Source organism: Poecilia mexicana, unplaced genomic scaffold (assembly GCF_051168715.1).
Source record: "Poecilia mexicana isolate PSO_F unplaced genomic scaffold, ASM5116871v1 scaffold_17, whole genome shotgun sequence".
In the NCBI taxonomy this organism is placed as follows: Eukaryota; Metazoa; Chordata; class Actinopteri; order Cyprinodontiformes; family Poeciliidae; genus Poecilia; species Poecilia mexicana.
The window spans coordinates 26,860,311-26,878,725 of record NW_028263386.1 but is presented as its reverse complement, the minus strand read 5'-3'; the positions used below and the strand labels follow the sequence as shown (position 1 = coordinate 26,878,725).

At 40.1% G+C, this 18,415-nt stretch overlaps 2 protein-coding genes across 2 annotated transcripts in view; one reads left to right on the top strand and one right to left on the bottom strand.

Moving 5' to 3' along the window:
• The window catches only part of hs2st1a (heparan sulfate 2-O-sulfotransferase 1a), a 43,755-nt gene extending 34,415 nt beyond the window's left edge, over positions 1-9,340 (bottom strand). Inside the window, exon 1 of the mRNA XM_015007375.2 lies at positions 8,806-9,340. Coding sequence (XP_014862861.1) covers positions 8,806-8,929 — 124 coding nt within the window. The 5' untranslated portion in view covers positions 8,930-9,340. The remainder of the gene's footprint in view (positions 1-8,805) is intronic.
• Positions 9,341-9,700: 360 nt separating this feature from the next.
• Positions 9,701-16,457, top strand: selenof (selenoprotein F). The gene is made up of 5 exons (XM_015007363.2): positions 9,701-9,795; positions 12,136-12,303; positions 14,877-14,940; positions 15,062-15,111; positions 15,709-16,457. Exons 1-5 carry the CDS (start codon positions 9,748-9,750, stop codon positions 15,838-15,840), a joined length of 462 nt encoding a protein of 153 aa, XP_014862849.2. The 5' UTR covers positions 9,701-9,747; the 3' UTR covers positions 15,841-16,457.
• The last annotated feature ends 1,958 nt before the right edge of the window (positions 16,458-18,415 follow it).

The following is an 18,415-nucleotide window of genomic DNA, read 5'->3' as shown; positions in this document are numbered from 1 at the left end:
TAAAAAGGTCATATGAGAGCTGGCAGATTGTACTGAGAACACCACTCTTGGCGTGGACATTAATGATGGAAAACATCTCAGTTAGCTTGTCTGTGAGAACCTTCTAGAAAGGGAAACTGTATTTTCTACAGTCATGCTAGTAGAGCTAATTGCTACATTAAGATGTCATGTGGAGCTGTTAACAACAACTGCTTTCTCTGAAACGTTGTGGGCACACTTTCGTTGCTGTGCTAGCAGTGGAGCTAATTTTTCATCTAGCACTCTAGTGGTTTTGCTAACTGAAAACATTTAGTACACTTAGATTCCCCTAAATTAATTTTATCACATAATTTCTAAGGTGCTAATTTACCTGACTGCTTTGTAAGATGTCAGCTGAATAAAGTTTGACATCTGTGTTGACGTTTTGGTTACTGACAGTTAAGAATTCTTCAAGAGGCTGTCTTTTATATTTACGCTCTTATTTTGAAGTCTGTTTACACGACAGTTCAGTTTCCTCTCCTTACATTCTCTTTTTTTATAAGAATTTTTATTGAAAAAGAGGCAAGTATACAACAAATGAACAAATGAAGTATTTATGAACAACCAGAGGAGTCAATTAAATAAATACATGCACAGATTCACATATATGAATTCTTTTGAGAGCCTTTTTGTTGGTACTGCTTACATTAGCCACCCATGCAATGCAGCTGATGACATTTATTCTGTACCCAGAATGCATCTCTTAGCAGCTTAAATATAATGATGTCTGGCAGAATCAGAAGAGCTAAGAACATTCAAAAACAATGAAACTGAAACCATGAGTGAAGGTCTGTTTAAAAGAATCACTTTCTGGGGTTCAGTCATGCTGACAGGTGTGCAACAACGACTTTGGTCCATCTCTGGATATTAATTCTCCGGGGCTTTTGGAAAGTTCCAGTAAATTATTGAATGATTGAATAAGCTACCACATTACAGTGAATCAGAGCTCATTCACTCAAATATTAAACGTTTTATAATTTGAAATGATCTGGTTGCTCACTTCCAGATCGAGTCTTGCATTAAAGAAAGAAAAATGCTAAGCTAGGTTAGATCTTTTCAGATTCGGTAATTAGAAATCCGCTGCAAAAATCTGTGATTGGTGCATTGCTCCTTCTCACACAGCTGCCTCAGGCTCACTAACTCCTTCAGTTTCAACAAAGTGACTGCTATATGCAGACTTCTTGAATCTCATTTACTTCTAAATGCTGGTCTGAAATGTCAGATTGAAGTAATAAATTAATTCAGTTCACCTTAAACTGTTTGAAGTATGGAAAAGGTAACAGCAATCTTAGCAATGACAGTCAAGCCATGAATTCAAATCTACAGCTCTGTAATGAAGAATCTTTATTTCCTTTATTTCCTCCCTCCTTTCTACCAAACCTGTGAGCAGCCGGCGTACAATGCTACCAGAATATTGGATTAGGCCCGCTGCAGGACTTTTGGAAGTTAGCAATGCCAAATGCATCGCAGCTAACGTTGGGATGATGAATAGTCGGAGCAAATCAGAGGTCATATGCCCTGCAGGAGGTGTGTAATGTGAGGAATTAACCAACCTGTGCAGCAACACAATCTCACACTGCTAGAGGAGAATAATGCTAGGCTAAAAAACAAAACAAAACAGGAGCTGTAATCTTAGACTTTACAGACTTTATTTCAGGTGTAACAAAATGTCTGAAAACAAAAGAGCCAAGGTGTGGGAATTAAAGAGAGAAATCAATCCAACAAACCAAGACAGTAAAGAGAGGGAGCTTATTGTTTTACATCAACGAGATGACTAACATGATTAATAATTGATTCAATAATAAATAATCCTTTAGTTTCTACCTTCTATTTTTTGCTTTACATATTCACGCTTCAGACCAGATTTCTACATTCACCTGAGAAAATACAAAAGGCAGTTTTCAGATCACAATTTTAGTCATCCATTTACTTATTTATTTGAAAATATTACTGCCTCCTTTAACTGCAATGTTAACTGCAATGAACCTCATTTTTTAGTTCAGCTTTACTCGCCAAACCCCAAGTTTCTGCGTTAGGCTGACGTATCAAACTAGTCAAATACCGCAAAACAGTGACATACGTCTATTTAGCACTTTTTAGCATCACACCAGTCATGTGATCAACAGGTACTACAGGCAAAATCGAGGAAGAAGTCAACTGGAAGTGGTAGGAGGATGATGGTTTGTTTTTGTTATTTTTCTAACAAAGTGCAGCTGGCTCCACCAGAGCTCTCACAGCATCAATTCATAAAATGTTTTGTGTCAATCCAACGTGTTGAATCCACAACTCTTGTGTAACATCATACTAAATTTTCCCAAAAACACCACATATGGAGCCTCTCCCATTTTTTATTTAATGGAAATGCTGCAAATGTGAAATTGCGATTTTTTTTTTGAAGGGCCAGGATGTTTTTGATTGTTTATCCTCAATAAAACAAATTATTGTTCAAAAAACTATTTTTGTATTTACTTAAGTTATATTTGTCTGATATTAACATTTGTTTGCCGATTTTTTTTGTGTGTGAAAAAAATAGCAACAACATAGAAGTCCTATCTGTAGATGCCTTCATTGTAACCTAACAATGCGCTATAGTTTCCAGCTTCATCACGGTGTGTCGAGATGATTTGTGGAATCTCCATGTGGGTTTGGACACCACCTGTCCCTTTAATGGTCCATGTGCAGCCTTGCAGCGCGGCACAGATGGATCTACAGCAGGCGTACCTGGTAATGGGAGCGGGCAGCATGGCGGGCCATCAGCATCGTGACCGTCAGCCCCCACATAACTCGCTGCTCTCATACACAGACGTCTGCCCGCTCCGGTCATCCATCAGAGAGTTTTCTTGCCAAGTCAACAGATTCTTGTGGTGGTGGGCGGCGAGGGGAGCGCCTCTCGGGTTCATTTCCAGCAGTAAAGGTGAGTGTGTGGAGGTTTTTGAAGGAGGAGGTGAACGATAGAGCTAACCTCTCCATGCAGGCATCCTGATATCTCCAGCAGGAGAAAAGTCTATTACAGTTAAGACAACAGCTATAATAGATTTCATTCAAAATTCAACCCAATAATCATAGCTTTGACTTGTGTATTATTATTTTTTTTGGCTCTAGTGGCCTTTATTTGATAGTTAATTGACAGGAAAGTGGGTAATGAGAGAAGGGGGAAGACACACAGCAAAGGTCACCAAGGCCGGGAATCGAACCTGCAACAACTGTTTCGAGGACTAAGGTCTCCATTTGTGGATTGTGCTTAACCCCTGCCCCACCACAGCACATCCACTTGTGTATTACTTATAACTGCCTATTTTAAAGTTCACACACCTAATATACCAAATTAAGCATTAATACACACATGGTGGAAAACATCTCAGCGCTACCTCAGAAGCTCACATCTGTATCTCTGCTCTTGTGGTTCAGCCAATCAGTGCCAAGGAAAATGAGTGGTGATCCTGGATTGGTTGCTCTGTAGCATGGCGCCTAGGCATTTATTGTCAAAGTTGCATTTTCTTTAGAATATTTTAGAAAAAACTTTGCGAACACGCAAATTATTCGCAAATAATTTGGAGCTACGTTCCACGAAAAAACAAACACACAAATAAGCGAATCTGCAAATTCTGGCCCAGTGTTTGATTTTTTGACTTTATGGGGTTTTTCTGCGACAACTAGGAAAAAAAATTACAAATTTATGACATCCTCTAAGTCTTGGTTTACAGCTCTAATTGTATCTGAAGAATCAAATTAGAGAGACATTTAATCGCGCCATAAATAGGGTCAGAACTTTAACACGTTATTTCGATTAATTTGTTACGTTGATTTTAACATATAAAATTTTTTAACTCAATTAATTGCTTTCCTTCTTTTGTTTTTTTTTTTTCTTACATATAAAGGTTCTGGCTGGAATTGTTGTATTTGCGCATTTCTGGTACACCCGTAAACCTGACACACAAGAGACATCCGCTAACAACAACGATGGACGACAAAAGCTGCTTCCCTTAGCGCAGTGACGGTTAATTATAGCTTTAAAAAAATAATAATCTGATGGAACAATGGAAAAAACTGTTGATGTGTTCAAGTTGTGCTAACAGGAGTAGGTTAATGTGTTTTTTGAAGTTTTTCACTAAAGGCAGAAATTTGCACGTAGGTAAGAAGCAAGCAGACATGAAAACTGTATAATTTTCCATTCACTGCACAATTAACCTTTACGTTTTGGTCTATGTGATCATGTGTGTCCTGAACCAGCCGAGGTGTTTTTGCCTTCCTCAGGCCGATAAGGCATCTCTTCATATCCGCCCAAAACGCTGCTGATCGACGCGCATTCATCTCCCAAAGCCGAGCTCAGCTCGTACGAGCCCAGACAGACTCCATCATCTTCTGTATGACCCTGCACAGCTCTGAGCTGCCACAAGGAAAACAACTGTGTGGGAGAGCAGGAAATATAAATAGATGTGTAAGCTGCGCATCAACAGGGCCCGGCGAGGGAAGCAGAGGTGTTACCGATTCGCCCAGGATGTCTATGTGCCGCCGATGACCTTTTCAGACACGACAGGCAATGCTAACGGCTTCATCAGTCCGTCTCGCAGAAACATTTATTATCCCCTCGCCGTCTCAGAAAGCTACGAGGCAACGTGTGGCTCGTGCAAAAGTGGAAACAGTTCCAGAGTTTTTTTCTGCGGGATATCTCTCTCTCTCTCTCTCTCTCTCTCTCACTTCAGCACCAGGAGCATTTCCATCAACAGAGAGGACTACAGGTGCAGGTTCTGACCGGTTTTTAAAAAGCCTGACCTCTGCATTCATTTATGTCTCCTACTTATCCCGTGTAGTTAAATTATAGTTATTATTGCTGCAAAGTACTTTACCATCAGCAACGTAATCAAGGACGTTTATGTATTTATTTATTTTTCTCCTCTTTATATAGTGTTTTTTGTTTCTTTTTGCTTCATTCTTTCTCATTTATGAACCATGTAAATATAAACACACTCCATAACACTGAGTCTGTTTAGGATTGTTTCACACATTAAGGTTTGTTTCTGTGTCTGTTCACCTGACATTAATGCCTTAATTTGATTCGTTTACATCCCAAGACAAAAAAAATAGCCCCCCCCCAAAAAAAAGCTGATTTTTTTTTGTCCAAAAAGAAGCTAAATATAGCAACAAAGTTACTCCATTGGCGACAGAATCTGATTTTCAGCCCTTTTGCTGAGGTAAATAAAATCGTGTTTAAAAATTAAGGAAAACTTGGGTGATTTATCGGTCAGCTGATTTATCGTTGCTGCCCAGGCTGCTGCGATCTAATGCGACAAAAAAATAAAAAAAATAAAAATATAATATGAACTGAACTAATGAGAAACGACACGCTAAATCTCTGTGTGGCTTTCAAGCTGTACTATGGCTTATAAAAAAGCAGCTGCTATCGAGATAGAGTATGCAGCGTTGTGAGACAGCACACACACACACACACACACACACACACACACACACACACACACACACACACACACACACCAGGGTACTGGGATGGTAAGCAGGAGATATAGGAGGGTGCTGAGGTCTGAGTAACACTCTGAGACAGCTTTTATAATCAGCACTATTACACCCAAACACCTGGCATATAACACACACACATATATATATATATATATATATATATATATATATATATATATATATAAATATTGCCATCACAGCAACATTAACATGGGTCCAACACATCAGTTCATCCCAACATGTTAAGTTTCAGCTGAATGAAGGAAATGGGGCCAGTCTATCACCTGGCTGATCTATCGGTGCTCTCTGATAGTCACACCCGTCTCACACCTCAGCATATTGTGTCCTGAAGTACCCCAATTTCATTGCTTGTTATATCTAACTGTGCAATAGCCATATTAGTTTGGTTTCCATTACAAATATAAAAAAAACAACACCACAATTTTGTGGTGTTTCCATTACATAAAAAAAGCAATTAAAATCACACTTGACTAAGTTTGTTAATGCGGTAAGTAACTCAAAAACACGCTGCACAATCATCCTCCAACTACTTTCTGTCGTCTTCTTCGTAGTTTGCGCCAGAGGAAACATCCGGTTGTTGATTGTGTGATTGTGAAATGCAAACAAAAAGGGTTTCCATTACAGTTTCACAAAATAAACCAAATTTTGATATGGCCAAAAAAACAAAAACAACAACAAAAAACCACACCACCCTAGAGGCAAAATCTTTTATCTAAAACCGAAGGTTTTCTTTAGACTGCCATGTTTCTTTTAAACAAATTTAATTTTGAGATGTCAAGTTGCACAATGCTATGGTGAATGGAAACACAGCTTGTGTTTGTAAATCAGTCATATAAGTGCAGCTGCAGTCTGATTGACTGAAGGCAGCGCGTCTCCGACTGTTTTTCCAAGTGTTGTTGTGACCCTTCAGAGTAAGAGCCCTGAGGCTGCAGCACCTAACTGGAAAGCATCCCAGCTGTGACGGTCACACCTGCGCTGCTCCTGCTGGAACTTGCCTGAACACTACCGGTCTGGAATCTCCTCTGTGCCAGACTCGCATTCTCATCAAAAACAGCTCGGATGTGGTGTGAATCTCTACAAGACGCCTCGGCTGCACCCTTCACAGCCACTGCTCAGGTCTGCTGCTGCTCCTCAAAAATCCCCTCAGTAGAGGCGCTGCACAGATAATCCTGCAACGTCCCAGATCTTTTCTGGGATTGAACCCCCGTGGGATCTGGCGATGAGATTTCAGAGGGCACCGCCGGCCACTTTTTTTTTTTTTCTTTTAATCAAAGGACAATTTGGTAAAGGGGGCAGGGGAGGATTTGGAGTGTCCCCACAAATCCAGGTTATTACCAAGCCTGTCTCAGTAGGCAATTAATCAACTAATTGCATAATATATAATTATAATTTCCGTTCTGATGGTTAATATTTTTTGAAAGGCGATTTTGTTTACAGACATCTTTTTTGTGTGTGTGGTTTTGTGTGTGTGTGTGTGCTTTTATATTTGTTTTATTTATTGTCTTTGGTTTTTTTTGTTTTCTATTTAAAATGTCTTCCAGTTGCAGTGTGGAATGCTGTGCACAAAATTAAATTGTAGTCTTGCATTATTATTTTTGTGCTATCTTCATTATTTTAGTTGAAGACGGTCTCCAAACAGCGATATTATCGTTTATCGCAATCGTTTCTGGGACAATTTATTGCCCAGCAAAATTTGTTATGGTGGTAGGCCACATTATTATTGAAATATTTTCCTCCAGCATTTCAAACATGAATCAGGAGCCGGAAAACTTCTAACGGCTTCAACATGAAGCAGAAGTAAACATGCTGCGAACTGGGCTGCATTAAACATGGCAGCCAGACTTTTCTGCAAACAAACTCACTTTTTTCTTTTATTTTGCTATTTTGGTGTAAATTGTAACTTAATCAAGTTAAATTCCACTTTTCCAAAAATCAAGCTTCCACAGCTGCATGTCTCTGATGACATCACATAAGGCAGCTGATCACAGTTGATTGCCTTTTCTTGGTTTTCTTGCTCACTGTATTTGCGAGTTTTTAAATTGGATTCCCTGTTCAAAGGTGTCTAATCTTCCTTCCTCCTCCACTGTGGTGTTTATTGGTGGCACATTTGGTTTATCTTGGAAGTCGGAATGGCATCACACCTGAATCAAGTGTATTCCAGTTGCAAGTGGAGAAACTGTGGGATCTGCTAATAGTTAGCTAATCACTGTAGCAGCAAACAAACTGATAGCGATGAAGGGAATGATGAAAAGACATGTCTGCAGTAGGTGTTGTACAGTTGAAAAAAAGAAAGGCCATATCTGTTAGGATTTTAGACCTCAGATGGGGAAATGTTTCATTTCTGACTGAAAATCCCACTTCTGAGCAGAAATACCATCAAACTGCATTGGATCTCTTCAGAACGCTGGAGGTGAGGGTGTTCTGGTTGCAAGTGGGATTAGATTCGTTAATCATTGTGGTGCAACAAACTACAATATATGAGCTCAAACACTGAAGGAATGCTCACATTTTTACTGCACCGTAAGTGTCACTGCTCAATCCAATATGGTGCCCGCCATATTGGACACTAAACTTAAGGCTTTTTGGTGATAAGCTCCGACCTTCTCAGGTGGAATTCTGACTCTAGGGTCTTTCTCGATTGGAAACTCAAAAATTCCTGCTTTTGAGAGCAAACACAACATCAGCTCGATTCTTTTGCCTCTTGTGATGTCATGACCCAAATACACACAAAACAGAATTTGCTGGAAGTTTTTTTTTTTTTCTTCAGAGCACTTCTTTAAAATATATTTAGTGAAATATTACATTGGAAATCCACTTCAACAACCAGCTTTGTTTTGTTGGAAGTACAGATGCATTAGTGGTCATACCTTAAAAGTATGTTGCCTTTAAGATGGACCAAGACATCAGTGGATGTTACTTAGTATTTTCTAGTACCGATCAATCAGTGATGGAAACCACTGCGACCTGCTGTCCCTTATTCTGTACTAAACCACGGAATTGCTCCTCCCTGACTGAACGTTCAGTTCACCAATCCCTATGCCGAGTAAAAGATATTCATATCAGTCATGCAAAGTTCAGTACCTCCTGCATCAGTAAATAATGAAAGCCTGTGTGCCATTTTCTGAGGAACAAGACGAAGCATACTTGATGGATGAGGCGCAGCTCGCGTCTCTAACTGACCCACATGCACAACAATGAGGGCTCGCCCGCATCTCTCTACCCGCGCTCCTCCTCAAGCCGTGCTGCGATCCCGTTTTGGGGCCGCGTTCCGTCGGGATCGCTTCAACTTACCGAGCTTTCCCCGGGACTCCTCCAGCTTCTGGATCTGGTTCTCCAGGAAGAACATGGCCACTGCGAACGCAAGCAGCGCCAACAGCTGCAACTTGGGCGGCATAATGACTCTGAGCAGCCCCATCAAATCATCCGGAGAGGGATTTGGTCACTCCATCCTCGGAAGAGACAACACCGAAACAAACAGCGGCTGCGGCAGGGGGTTTACTCAGCGGCTGGGGAGTGTGAGCATGGCCCTCTCTCTCGCTCTCTGTCTCTGTCGTTTCTCAGGAGCGTGTGTGTGGATATCTTGTAACATCTAGATACTTCAGTCACCTTAAATGGTAGATCTCCATGCTTAATTAATTGTCCCGGGTTGTAAATCGTCTCAAAACCCAGTAGATTTGAGCAGAATGCGAACTTCTCCAGTCGGATTGGGGAACCAGACTGGTACCAGTCGGTGTTGCCAGTGTCCCCTATCACACCGAGTGTGCCTGCCACCGCACTACGGACACATTACCCCTATTTGCCACCCAGACTATTGGATGTATGAGCAGTCCACCAGCCAGCAGTGGCTTTCCATTCGTCCACTATTCCTGCCTATTCAATCCGGATTGGACAGTTTCATCTGATTTACCTCAACCAGACGACAGGTGTCGCCCTCTTTTCATAATCCTCGAAATTCAATAAAGACAAGGAAGAGATTTTTAGTCGGCTTTGGTTAATGCCAACATAGAAAATATGAAAGAAATGTACAAAATAAAAGGAATAAAAAATGACATTTTTATTAAAAAATAAAACGACATTTTTCAAGCGACAGTGTTTATTTTTCTGACAATAAGCTGAAAAAATAAAAGACAAATATATTTTTCAAACTGAGCATTACTCAGGCGAATGTAGCTTTCCCTGAGTGAAATAATAAAGGACCTTTGTAGTAGTTTTGCTAACAAAGCAGGTTGCAAAATGTCCGGAGAGGTGTACCTACTGTGGCTGTTGTCGTTGCTGCAGACGGTAAGTTTATTAACGCCGAGAGAGCCGGTGTTAGGCATAGGGAGACTCCCTACAAGCTTACAGTCGCTACCAGCCGCTTACAGTCGGCGCTTACAGTCCATCGTTCAGTTCAGAGCACCGCATCCTGTTCCAGGAGTCCCTACATGACGTGGCTCTTCCAATGAACTGTTGCGAGCCAAGAGGAGAAATTGAGCTTATTCATTGAACACTGTAAATCTGGATGATGTTGTTATCAGAAATTAACTGAACAGTTCATTTACAGGTTTTTGGCGCCGATAAGCAACGTTAACATTTGACTTCCGGTGTTCCAAATTCACTCAATCTGTATAAAAGCTAAACTACAACTGAAATTTAAAATAATGTTTAGTGTTAAAGTTACATGGCACGGATAGGGCGCTCGTAGTCTACAGTGTAGTTGCATACCGAACATTAAAGGAGATCTTTTATGAAGTGTTAACATAAACTTCGCCTTCTGTGAACTGAAAATGAAAACAAATGAGTGGAGCGCCTCAGAAGCTGACGTGTTGCTGGACACAGCTAACCAAACAAGATGACAAGAAACATAGCTTACTGTTGGGATATTTTTTGCGATCGGAAATGTTTTCCTATCTAATGCAGTTTTATAACACCAAATACACCAAACAGTTGTTTTGTGAGTGCACTTTATTGCTTATGCAAGCTTAATTTGACCAAAATATTTACAAAGAGATGCATTTGCAAGTCATTGAAGTCCGTACAAAATGTTTAATGTTCAAGGACAACAAATTCAATTTTCATGTCAAAGTAAAAAAAAAAAAAAAAAGAGTTCAGGGCACGAGACTATACAGCTGAAATCAGTGCGCGCGCACAAAGTCCTGGGTTCGATTCCAGGTCTCCTGCCATTCGCTGCATGTCTTCCTCTTCTCTCCCCATCTTGTTTTCTGACTAAAGCATTGTTCAGTAAATGTAACGAGCCAAAAAAGTCTTAAAATACGTATTTCTCGTTTTCCCTCATTAAGAAGTTTTCTTGTTTAAGATTGCTTATAATAACCAAACTTATTTCTATTTGATAAATGCCAGAATAATGAGATATATATATATCTCATATATGATTCCAGGTTTTTGATGACCAGTACAAACATTGACTTTGTTTGGAGTGACCATCACCATCTTAACTAATTTGGTGATATGCTTCTGGGTTTGTTTTTTTATTCTTATTTTAAAAGGCATTGTAATCTTATTCTGTGGCATCTTGATAGTCCAGACCTACTAAAAGGAAATAAATGTGTGATTTGCAGTAGTTTATTGGCGCAAATTCTCATGTCTTAGTTTGTGGTGCTGGTAAAAAGCTAGCACATTCATACTTGTATGAAAATGATCAGATCGTTACCAGGTTTAAGTAGTAAAGGGCCAATTTTCCCACCTCCCTTTGTACCCCCATTTCAAATCGACAATCACTAAGGGTGCATTCACACCAGTCCTGTTTAAAGTTCCATTTCTTTTGTCTATAAAGTCTGATTTGTTTCGATCAGGTGTGAATGTGTAATCAAGCTCTGATGTCTCCAAAAGCAGGAAGTGCAGTATAGCGCAGGGCATTCTGGGTAAATACAACCAAAACAAACATAAGTAGGATTCTAGTGCTAGCGTGAGAAGGGTTGGCGGTTAGGCTCGTGATCTTTTACCAAAGACAAAATAAATCCTGCAACCACTATGATACGACATCACTCCATTTTTATTTACATTTTATGAAGATGTAAGTCGTCTTCAGAGGTTTTAATGTCGTTTGCTTCAGTAGTCCTTGGTGCAGCGCCACCACTGGCGAGGAGGGGAACAGGTTTTTTCAATTAGTTTACAGTGCCATATGAATTTGAACCGCAGCAAATGAAAATGGAACAAATGTCACAATTTTGGTCTCCAATCGACCAGAGTCTATCAGATTATCAGGTGTGAAAAACTCTAAAGTTTATTATTAACAGCTCTTTATAGGTAAATATTGTAAAATCAAACGTCAGGGGCCATATGTCCAAAAAGCTGGTGATTGGCCCAAACCTCATCAACAGATCTGATCATACGCTGATATTTGGTAGCGATAGACAGAAATTTAAATTATTGTTGCTGAACATAATTTGAACATTTTGGAGTGGTTTGTCTAATAAATAGAATGACATATGTTGTATGTTTTTGTACCTTTGAGGTTAGCTTTAAATGGTTCTTAAAGGTGATAAAAACCATCTTAAAACTGAGTCAAACCTCTTCCTACCAGTGTCATTCTCATACAGACTGAGTCACACGAGACTGTATGATGAACATATTCAGTTCCTAATTGAATCTCCTTCTCATCTAATCTGCGTGTCCCTGCAGCTGTCTGCATACGGGGCCGAGCTGTCGTCCGAGGCCTGCAGGGAGCTGGGCTTCTCCAGTAACCTCCTGTGCAGCTCTTGCGACCTTCTGGGGGAGTTCAGCCTCACCAAGCTGCAGCCCATCTGCCGGCAGTGCTGCCAGCAGGAGGCTCAGATGGAATCACGCAAGGTAAAGCACGGAGAGAGCTGGGGTGGGCTACACGAGAGCTTATTTAGAGAACAGAGAGAATGCCTGTAAAAATAAGAATAGTTTACAATGTTGGAGGTGCAAACTGAAGACGGAGTAAGGAATGCAGGACGTTCTGTCAGAATGCGTCAGCTTTTATTGACAGGGTCACATTCTTTAGCATTCTGCCACTACTAAAAGCAGCTCAGTTTGCCCTCTGTCTGTGGGTTTGTTGACACTTCGCAGCTGTACATCATCTCTGAGCCATCTGTCATCAGCTGAGACTCCTTTGGCCATAGAACTGCACAGTTTGACGTTGCGAAATTAAATTAACTTAATGAAAACATGAAACTGGTTTATTTTGCAAAAGGGAATCATTTATTTCACATCACACAAGTCACATTATCAACAACCGGATGTTGCTACTGGCACAAACCCTGAAGAAGAAGACAGGAACTAGTACGAGGATGATGTTTTTTAATGACTTATTGTGTGAACAAGCTTTTTCACATGTGATTTTCAACTGTGTTTCTTATTTCATGGAAACGCTGCAATTGTGAAATTGTGGGGGTTTTCGGCATTACTGGAATACTGACAAGATTTTGCGCACATTTGTAATGGAAACGCAGCTACTGTGAGACTCCAGCACAACAAAGCTTTACCAGCCTCTGTTAACGCCCCTGTGACAGGCTGAATCAGCAGGTTTTGCCCTGGGACCGTCTCCGTGGTGATCCCCTCTGTGATTACAGCAGGAATCAGAGCAACCCTCGAGCTCTGATGGATAAACACATAGTTGACTGATGGTGGGAAAACGGCATTCTTTTTTTTTTTTCTTCTCTCTCTTTTGATTTAAGCAAATCCCCTGGAGCGCGTGTGTAGTATCCTAGCAACAGCACCTTCTCAGAAGTGTAGTGAACACCTCTTGATGATAACTCTATTCCAGAAAGACACTTACAGCCAAGATTACCTCTTCCTCCTCCTCCTCCTTACGATTTGAGTAAAAACTGTCACTTGAAGAGCAATTGGCTGCCTCCTGCTGCCCCCCCTCCCTCCATCCCCCATTGTACCTGTAGAAACCACACTGCCTCTCAGCACATTTCCCCCTCAGACAGCAACAATAATGTCCCTTAGGAATCCGTTTAGTTGTTGGATTGGACATGAGTGGCGAGTCATTAGGCTCTCTGCAGAGCCCTGCTGGTTAGTGAGCAGGTAGAGTTCAGGTGGTTTGCGGCGCTGCCCCTCAGCTAACCTGACTTATCTCCGTCTTTCAGGCCTCTTTGGAGAACAATCGATGATAAAACCTGTGAGACATGCATTTCAGAGCATGGAAGCCTGCTGTGTGATGACCTTTTATGAGAAACGCCAGGATACAGACATTTTCATTCATAAATGCACATTTTTAATTCTGCCATATATATTCTGGAGACCCATCATGAAGGTTTCTCCTGGCTGTTACCGTTTTCAAGTTGTCCTTATCGGATCTCTTATAACCTTAACAGAAATGCGTCTAAGAACATGCTGTTGGTTAGTTTTGAGGCGTTTAAAGAACGCTCAAAATCACATCTTTCTGCTTATATTTTGCCTGTCACTAATGAGAATCATTGATAAATGAGGAGTGACTTTAGGCTTAAACATAAAATCTTTTTCACCCCCTATATTAAATCTGATTTCTGATTTGAACTGATTTTTTTCCCTCCCTTTCTTTTCATATCATGTAAAATCAGCTTTTTTTTTACCCCTTAAATACATATTGTTGTGCTCTTGGAGTCTGTGGCAGAGCAGTGAAGCTGAATTCAGTCTCTCCCAGTTCTGCGTTTATATGTTTATATGCCATCTAGGTCATATTTTTCAATCTGTTGAGTTTTCTCTTTTCCTTGTTACATTTTTTGAACAGTTTCCATCACAGTATTTGTTGTGGAACTTTTAAACAACTTTATGGACTTGTAGCTAGTTGGTTTTGTGAATCTATTTTTATTTCTGTAGTCCAAATTCAATGATGCCAAAACTACAAGTGGACAAGTCAAAATGTTCTGTTGTGTGTGTGTTAACACACACAACTCCTTCCACCGTCTCCCAGCATCAGGAGACATTACAAAAATAGTCCCTGATGGATTGATGGTCATTTCTTTCTGTCTATGGAAACACAGACACAGGAACCTATGAAATGAAAGTAGTACATTAGTGAAAATATATCTTAATTTTTCTAAGAATTAAATCTCCATTAAAAAGCCAATTTGATTGACTTAATAAATGTATTGCCTAATTTATAGTATGGGCAATAAAAGTATGGATCATTTTGATTGGCTCATCTTATCTATATATTTAATCAAAACCAACACTATGTATGTGAAGAAGTGAATGACATGCCACTGAGCGCTTTACCTTTTCTGACTAACTGGTGTTGGTTGTTGAAAAGCTCATCTTCATCTTCGTCATCCATCAGCCCTGCTGCATATTCACAGGCTCACTGGTTAATGACCTTGGAGAAGATGCCACGGCTTATTTATGGCTCCGCCCCTCCAGCAGAGCCTCATGCACGTCTCCTTATTTTTTTATTTTGTAATTTCCCCCTGCAGCTCTACGCTGGAGCGATCCTGGAGGTGTGTGGATGAAAACTGGGGAGGTTCCCTCAAGTCCAGGGTAAGTTCTGGAAAGAGAAGTTGGATGTTCATCTGTTTAGTTACCTCAGCTGTTTCTGCTGCATTCTCAGGATGTCTGTCCGTCCGTCCACATGACCTCTGCCTGTGCTTTTTCCCCTCAGCTTTTGTCAGGAGCGAGATACCCAAGATGTTTAAAGGTCTTCAGATCAAGGTAGCGCTGATGAGTTATGTTCTTCCTGTTATGTAGGGCTGCAACTAACAATTATTTTAGTGATTGATTATTCGGTTGATTAATCAGATTGAAAAATGGCCCATTCTACAGATTCCATTTAAACACTTTTTAAATATTAAAAATACATTCAAAAATGCAAACAAACAAATAATTCAATTTCTTTTTTAAATAAAAATATTTTATTGCCTAAAATGAAACTATGTAACATTCCTTTAGCTAGACTGGGTGAAGATAAAACCGTACCACTGGAGGAGTTTTGGCTAAAACATTTTTACAGACTGAGGAATTTTATCTTATATATATTTTTTGTACCGTTTTGGCTTCACTGCTCTGAATATGCTATTTTTACACACCAAATTGCGTTTTTTATATCTGTATTCTCCAGTTAAGATTAATCGATTATTAAATTAGTTGGTGATTACTTCAATAATTGATTAATCGCGACTGATCCGCTCGTTTTTAGCCCTATTTTTGTGTTGGCTGTTCCTTATCATTTTCTATCATCTATTTCTACCAAACGTTTATGTGCGTTTCTAACATGGCTTCCGTCTTCTGTCTCCCGTTTCCATGGCGCAGTACGTCAGAGGCTCCGATCCCATCCTAAAGCTCCTGGACGATAACGGGAACATCGCTGAAGAGCTCAGCATCACCAAGTGGAACACAGACAGCGTTGAAGAGTTTCTGAGTGAGAAGTTAGATCGAATATAGGCACACACAAAAAAATATCCTTTTTTTTTATATGTATAGAACTTAAATGGTCCTTTAAATTACAAAAAAAATTAACTTTATTTTGGGCAAGCGGGCAAAAATGTTGCTTTTTGTTTCATTGGATTTCTGTCACTGTTTAGCTGTTTGTATACAACCTGGGCTTGACAGCTGTTCAAATCATTGATCTATGACTGTTTTTGTATCTGATTATAATCAGTGTGTCTGTGTGGATCTCACCAGATGACTCGACTAAAACCCTAAAACACATTCATAAAATCAATTTCACAAAGGAATCATCTTTTGCTAAGATAAACGTTCCTCTTTTTGTCTGTCGGATATTGTTGTGAGATGATTATTTTTATGACGCTTACCGTTGTGACCAGCAGTAAATGCAGTAAGAGAGAGTGAATCCCCTTTCCTCAGCGAACGCACCCGGCTTTGCCGAGACACACGTCAGTGAAGAGCTCACAGTAAACCGGTTGTGGGATGTGAGCTCTGATGGAAATCTGTGTGTTTCTGCAGCGGCTGCTTTTGAAGAGGAACTGGTTTTCTTTGCGGGGTTTGTTTATGAGCTGGATGATGGGATAAATATGCAACAATAAACAGAATATCTTCAATTTCTTCTTTAAGGTGTTTTTTTTTCCTCTGATGCCAACAAACGGCATCAGATGGTTCCTGGACAGAACTGTCTATTTTAGATGATCTGCTGACATCTAGTGGTCTTGTATATAACCTGTTGGATGTTCATACAGTTCCTTCTCAAAAAATTGGCATATTGTGATGAAGTTCATTATTTTCCATAATGTAATAATAAAAATTAAACTGTCATATATTTTAGATTCATTGCACACCAACTGAAATATTCCAGGTCTTTTATTGTTTTAATACTGATGATTTTGGCATACAGCTCATGAAAACCCAAAAGTCCTATCTCAAAAAATTAGCATATTTCATTTAACCAATAAAAGAAAAGTGTTTTAATACCAAAAAAGTTAACCTTCAAATAATTATGTTCAGTTATGCTCTCGATACTTGGTCAGGAATCCTTTTGCAGAAATGACTGCTTCAATGCAGCGTGACATGGAGGCAATCAGCCTGTGGCACTGCTGAGGTGTTATGGAGGCCCAGGATGCTCCGATAGCGACCTTAAGCTCATCCAGAGTTTTGGGTCTTGCATCTCTCAACTTTCTCTTCACAATATCCCACAGATTCTCTATGGGGTTCAGGTCAGGAGAGTTGGCAGGCCAATTGAGTACAGTAACACCATGGTCAGTAAACCAGTGGTTTTGGCACTGTGAGCAGGTGCCAAGTTGTGCTGAAAAATGAAATCTTCATCTCCATAAAGCTTTTCAGCAGATGGAAGCATGAAGTGCTCCAAAATCTCCTGATAGCTGCTGCATGACCTTTCCCTCGATAAAACACAGTGGACCAACACCAGCAGCTGACATGGCACCCAGACCATCACTGACTGTGGGTACTTGACACTGGACTTCTGGCATTTTGGCATTTCCTTCTCCCCAGTCTTAATCCAGACTCTGGCACCTTGATTTCCAAATGACATGCAAAATTTGCTTTCTTCTGAATAAAGTACTTTGGACCACTGAACAACAGTGGTCCAAAGTGCTGCTTCTCTGTAGCCCAGGTCAGGCACTTCTGCCGCTGTTTCTGGTTCAAAAGTGGCTTGACCTGGGGAATGTGGCCCCTGTAGCCCATTTCCTGCACACACCTGTGCACAGTGGCTCTGGATGTTTCTACTCCAGACTCAGTCCACAGCTTCTGCAGGTCCCCCAAGGTCTGGAATCGGCCCTTCTCCACAATCTTCCTCAGGGTCCGGTCACCTCTTCTCGTTGTGCAGCATTTTCTGCCACACTTTTTCCTTTCCACTGAGGTGCCTTGATGCAGCACTCTGGGAACAGCCGATTCGTTCAGAAATTTCTTTCTGTGTCTCACCCTCTTGTTTGAGGGTGTCAATGATGGCCTTCTGGACAGCAGTCAGGTCAGCAGTCTTACCCATGATTGCGGTTTTGAGTAAAGAACCAGGCTGGGAGTTTTTAAAAGCCTCAGGAATCTTTTGCAGTTGTTTAGTTACTTTGTTGATTCAGATGATGAGGTTAATTGCTCGTTCAGAGAACCTTTTCATGATATGCTCATTTTTTGAGACAGGAATTTTGGGTTTTCATGAGCTGTATGTCAAAATCATCAGTATTAAAACAATAAAAGACCTGGAATATTTCATTTGGTGTGCAATGAATCTAAAATATATGACAGTTTAATTGTTATCATTACATTATGGAAAATAATGAACTATCACAATATACTAATTTTTTGAGAAGGACCTGTATATCTACATTCATCTACATAATCTATGATGAAAATAGATTATCTGTTTTAAGTTTTAGGAACTTTGAGTCAAAATTTTGAATAAATTATCCCTAAATTTAACAGCAAGCGCTTATAATCTCCCAAATGATGCTGTTTAACACAATTCAAAATCAATAATACTTTATTTACCCCAAAGGAGAATTAAATCATTAAAGTATATTTACAGGGCCATTGTGGATTGCGATGCTTTGGG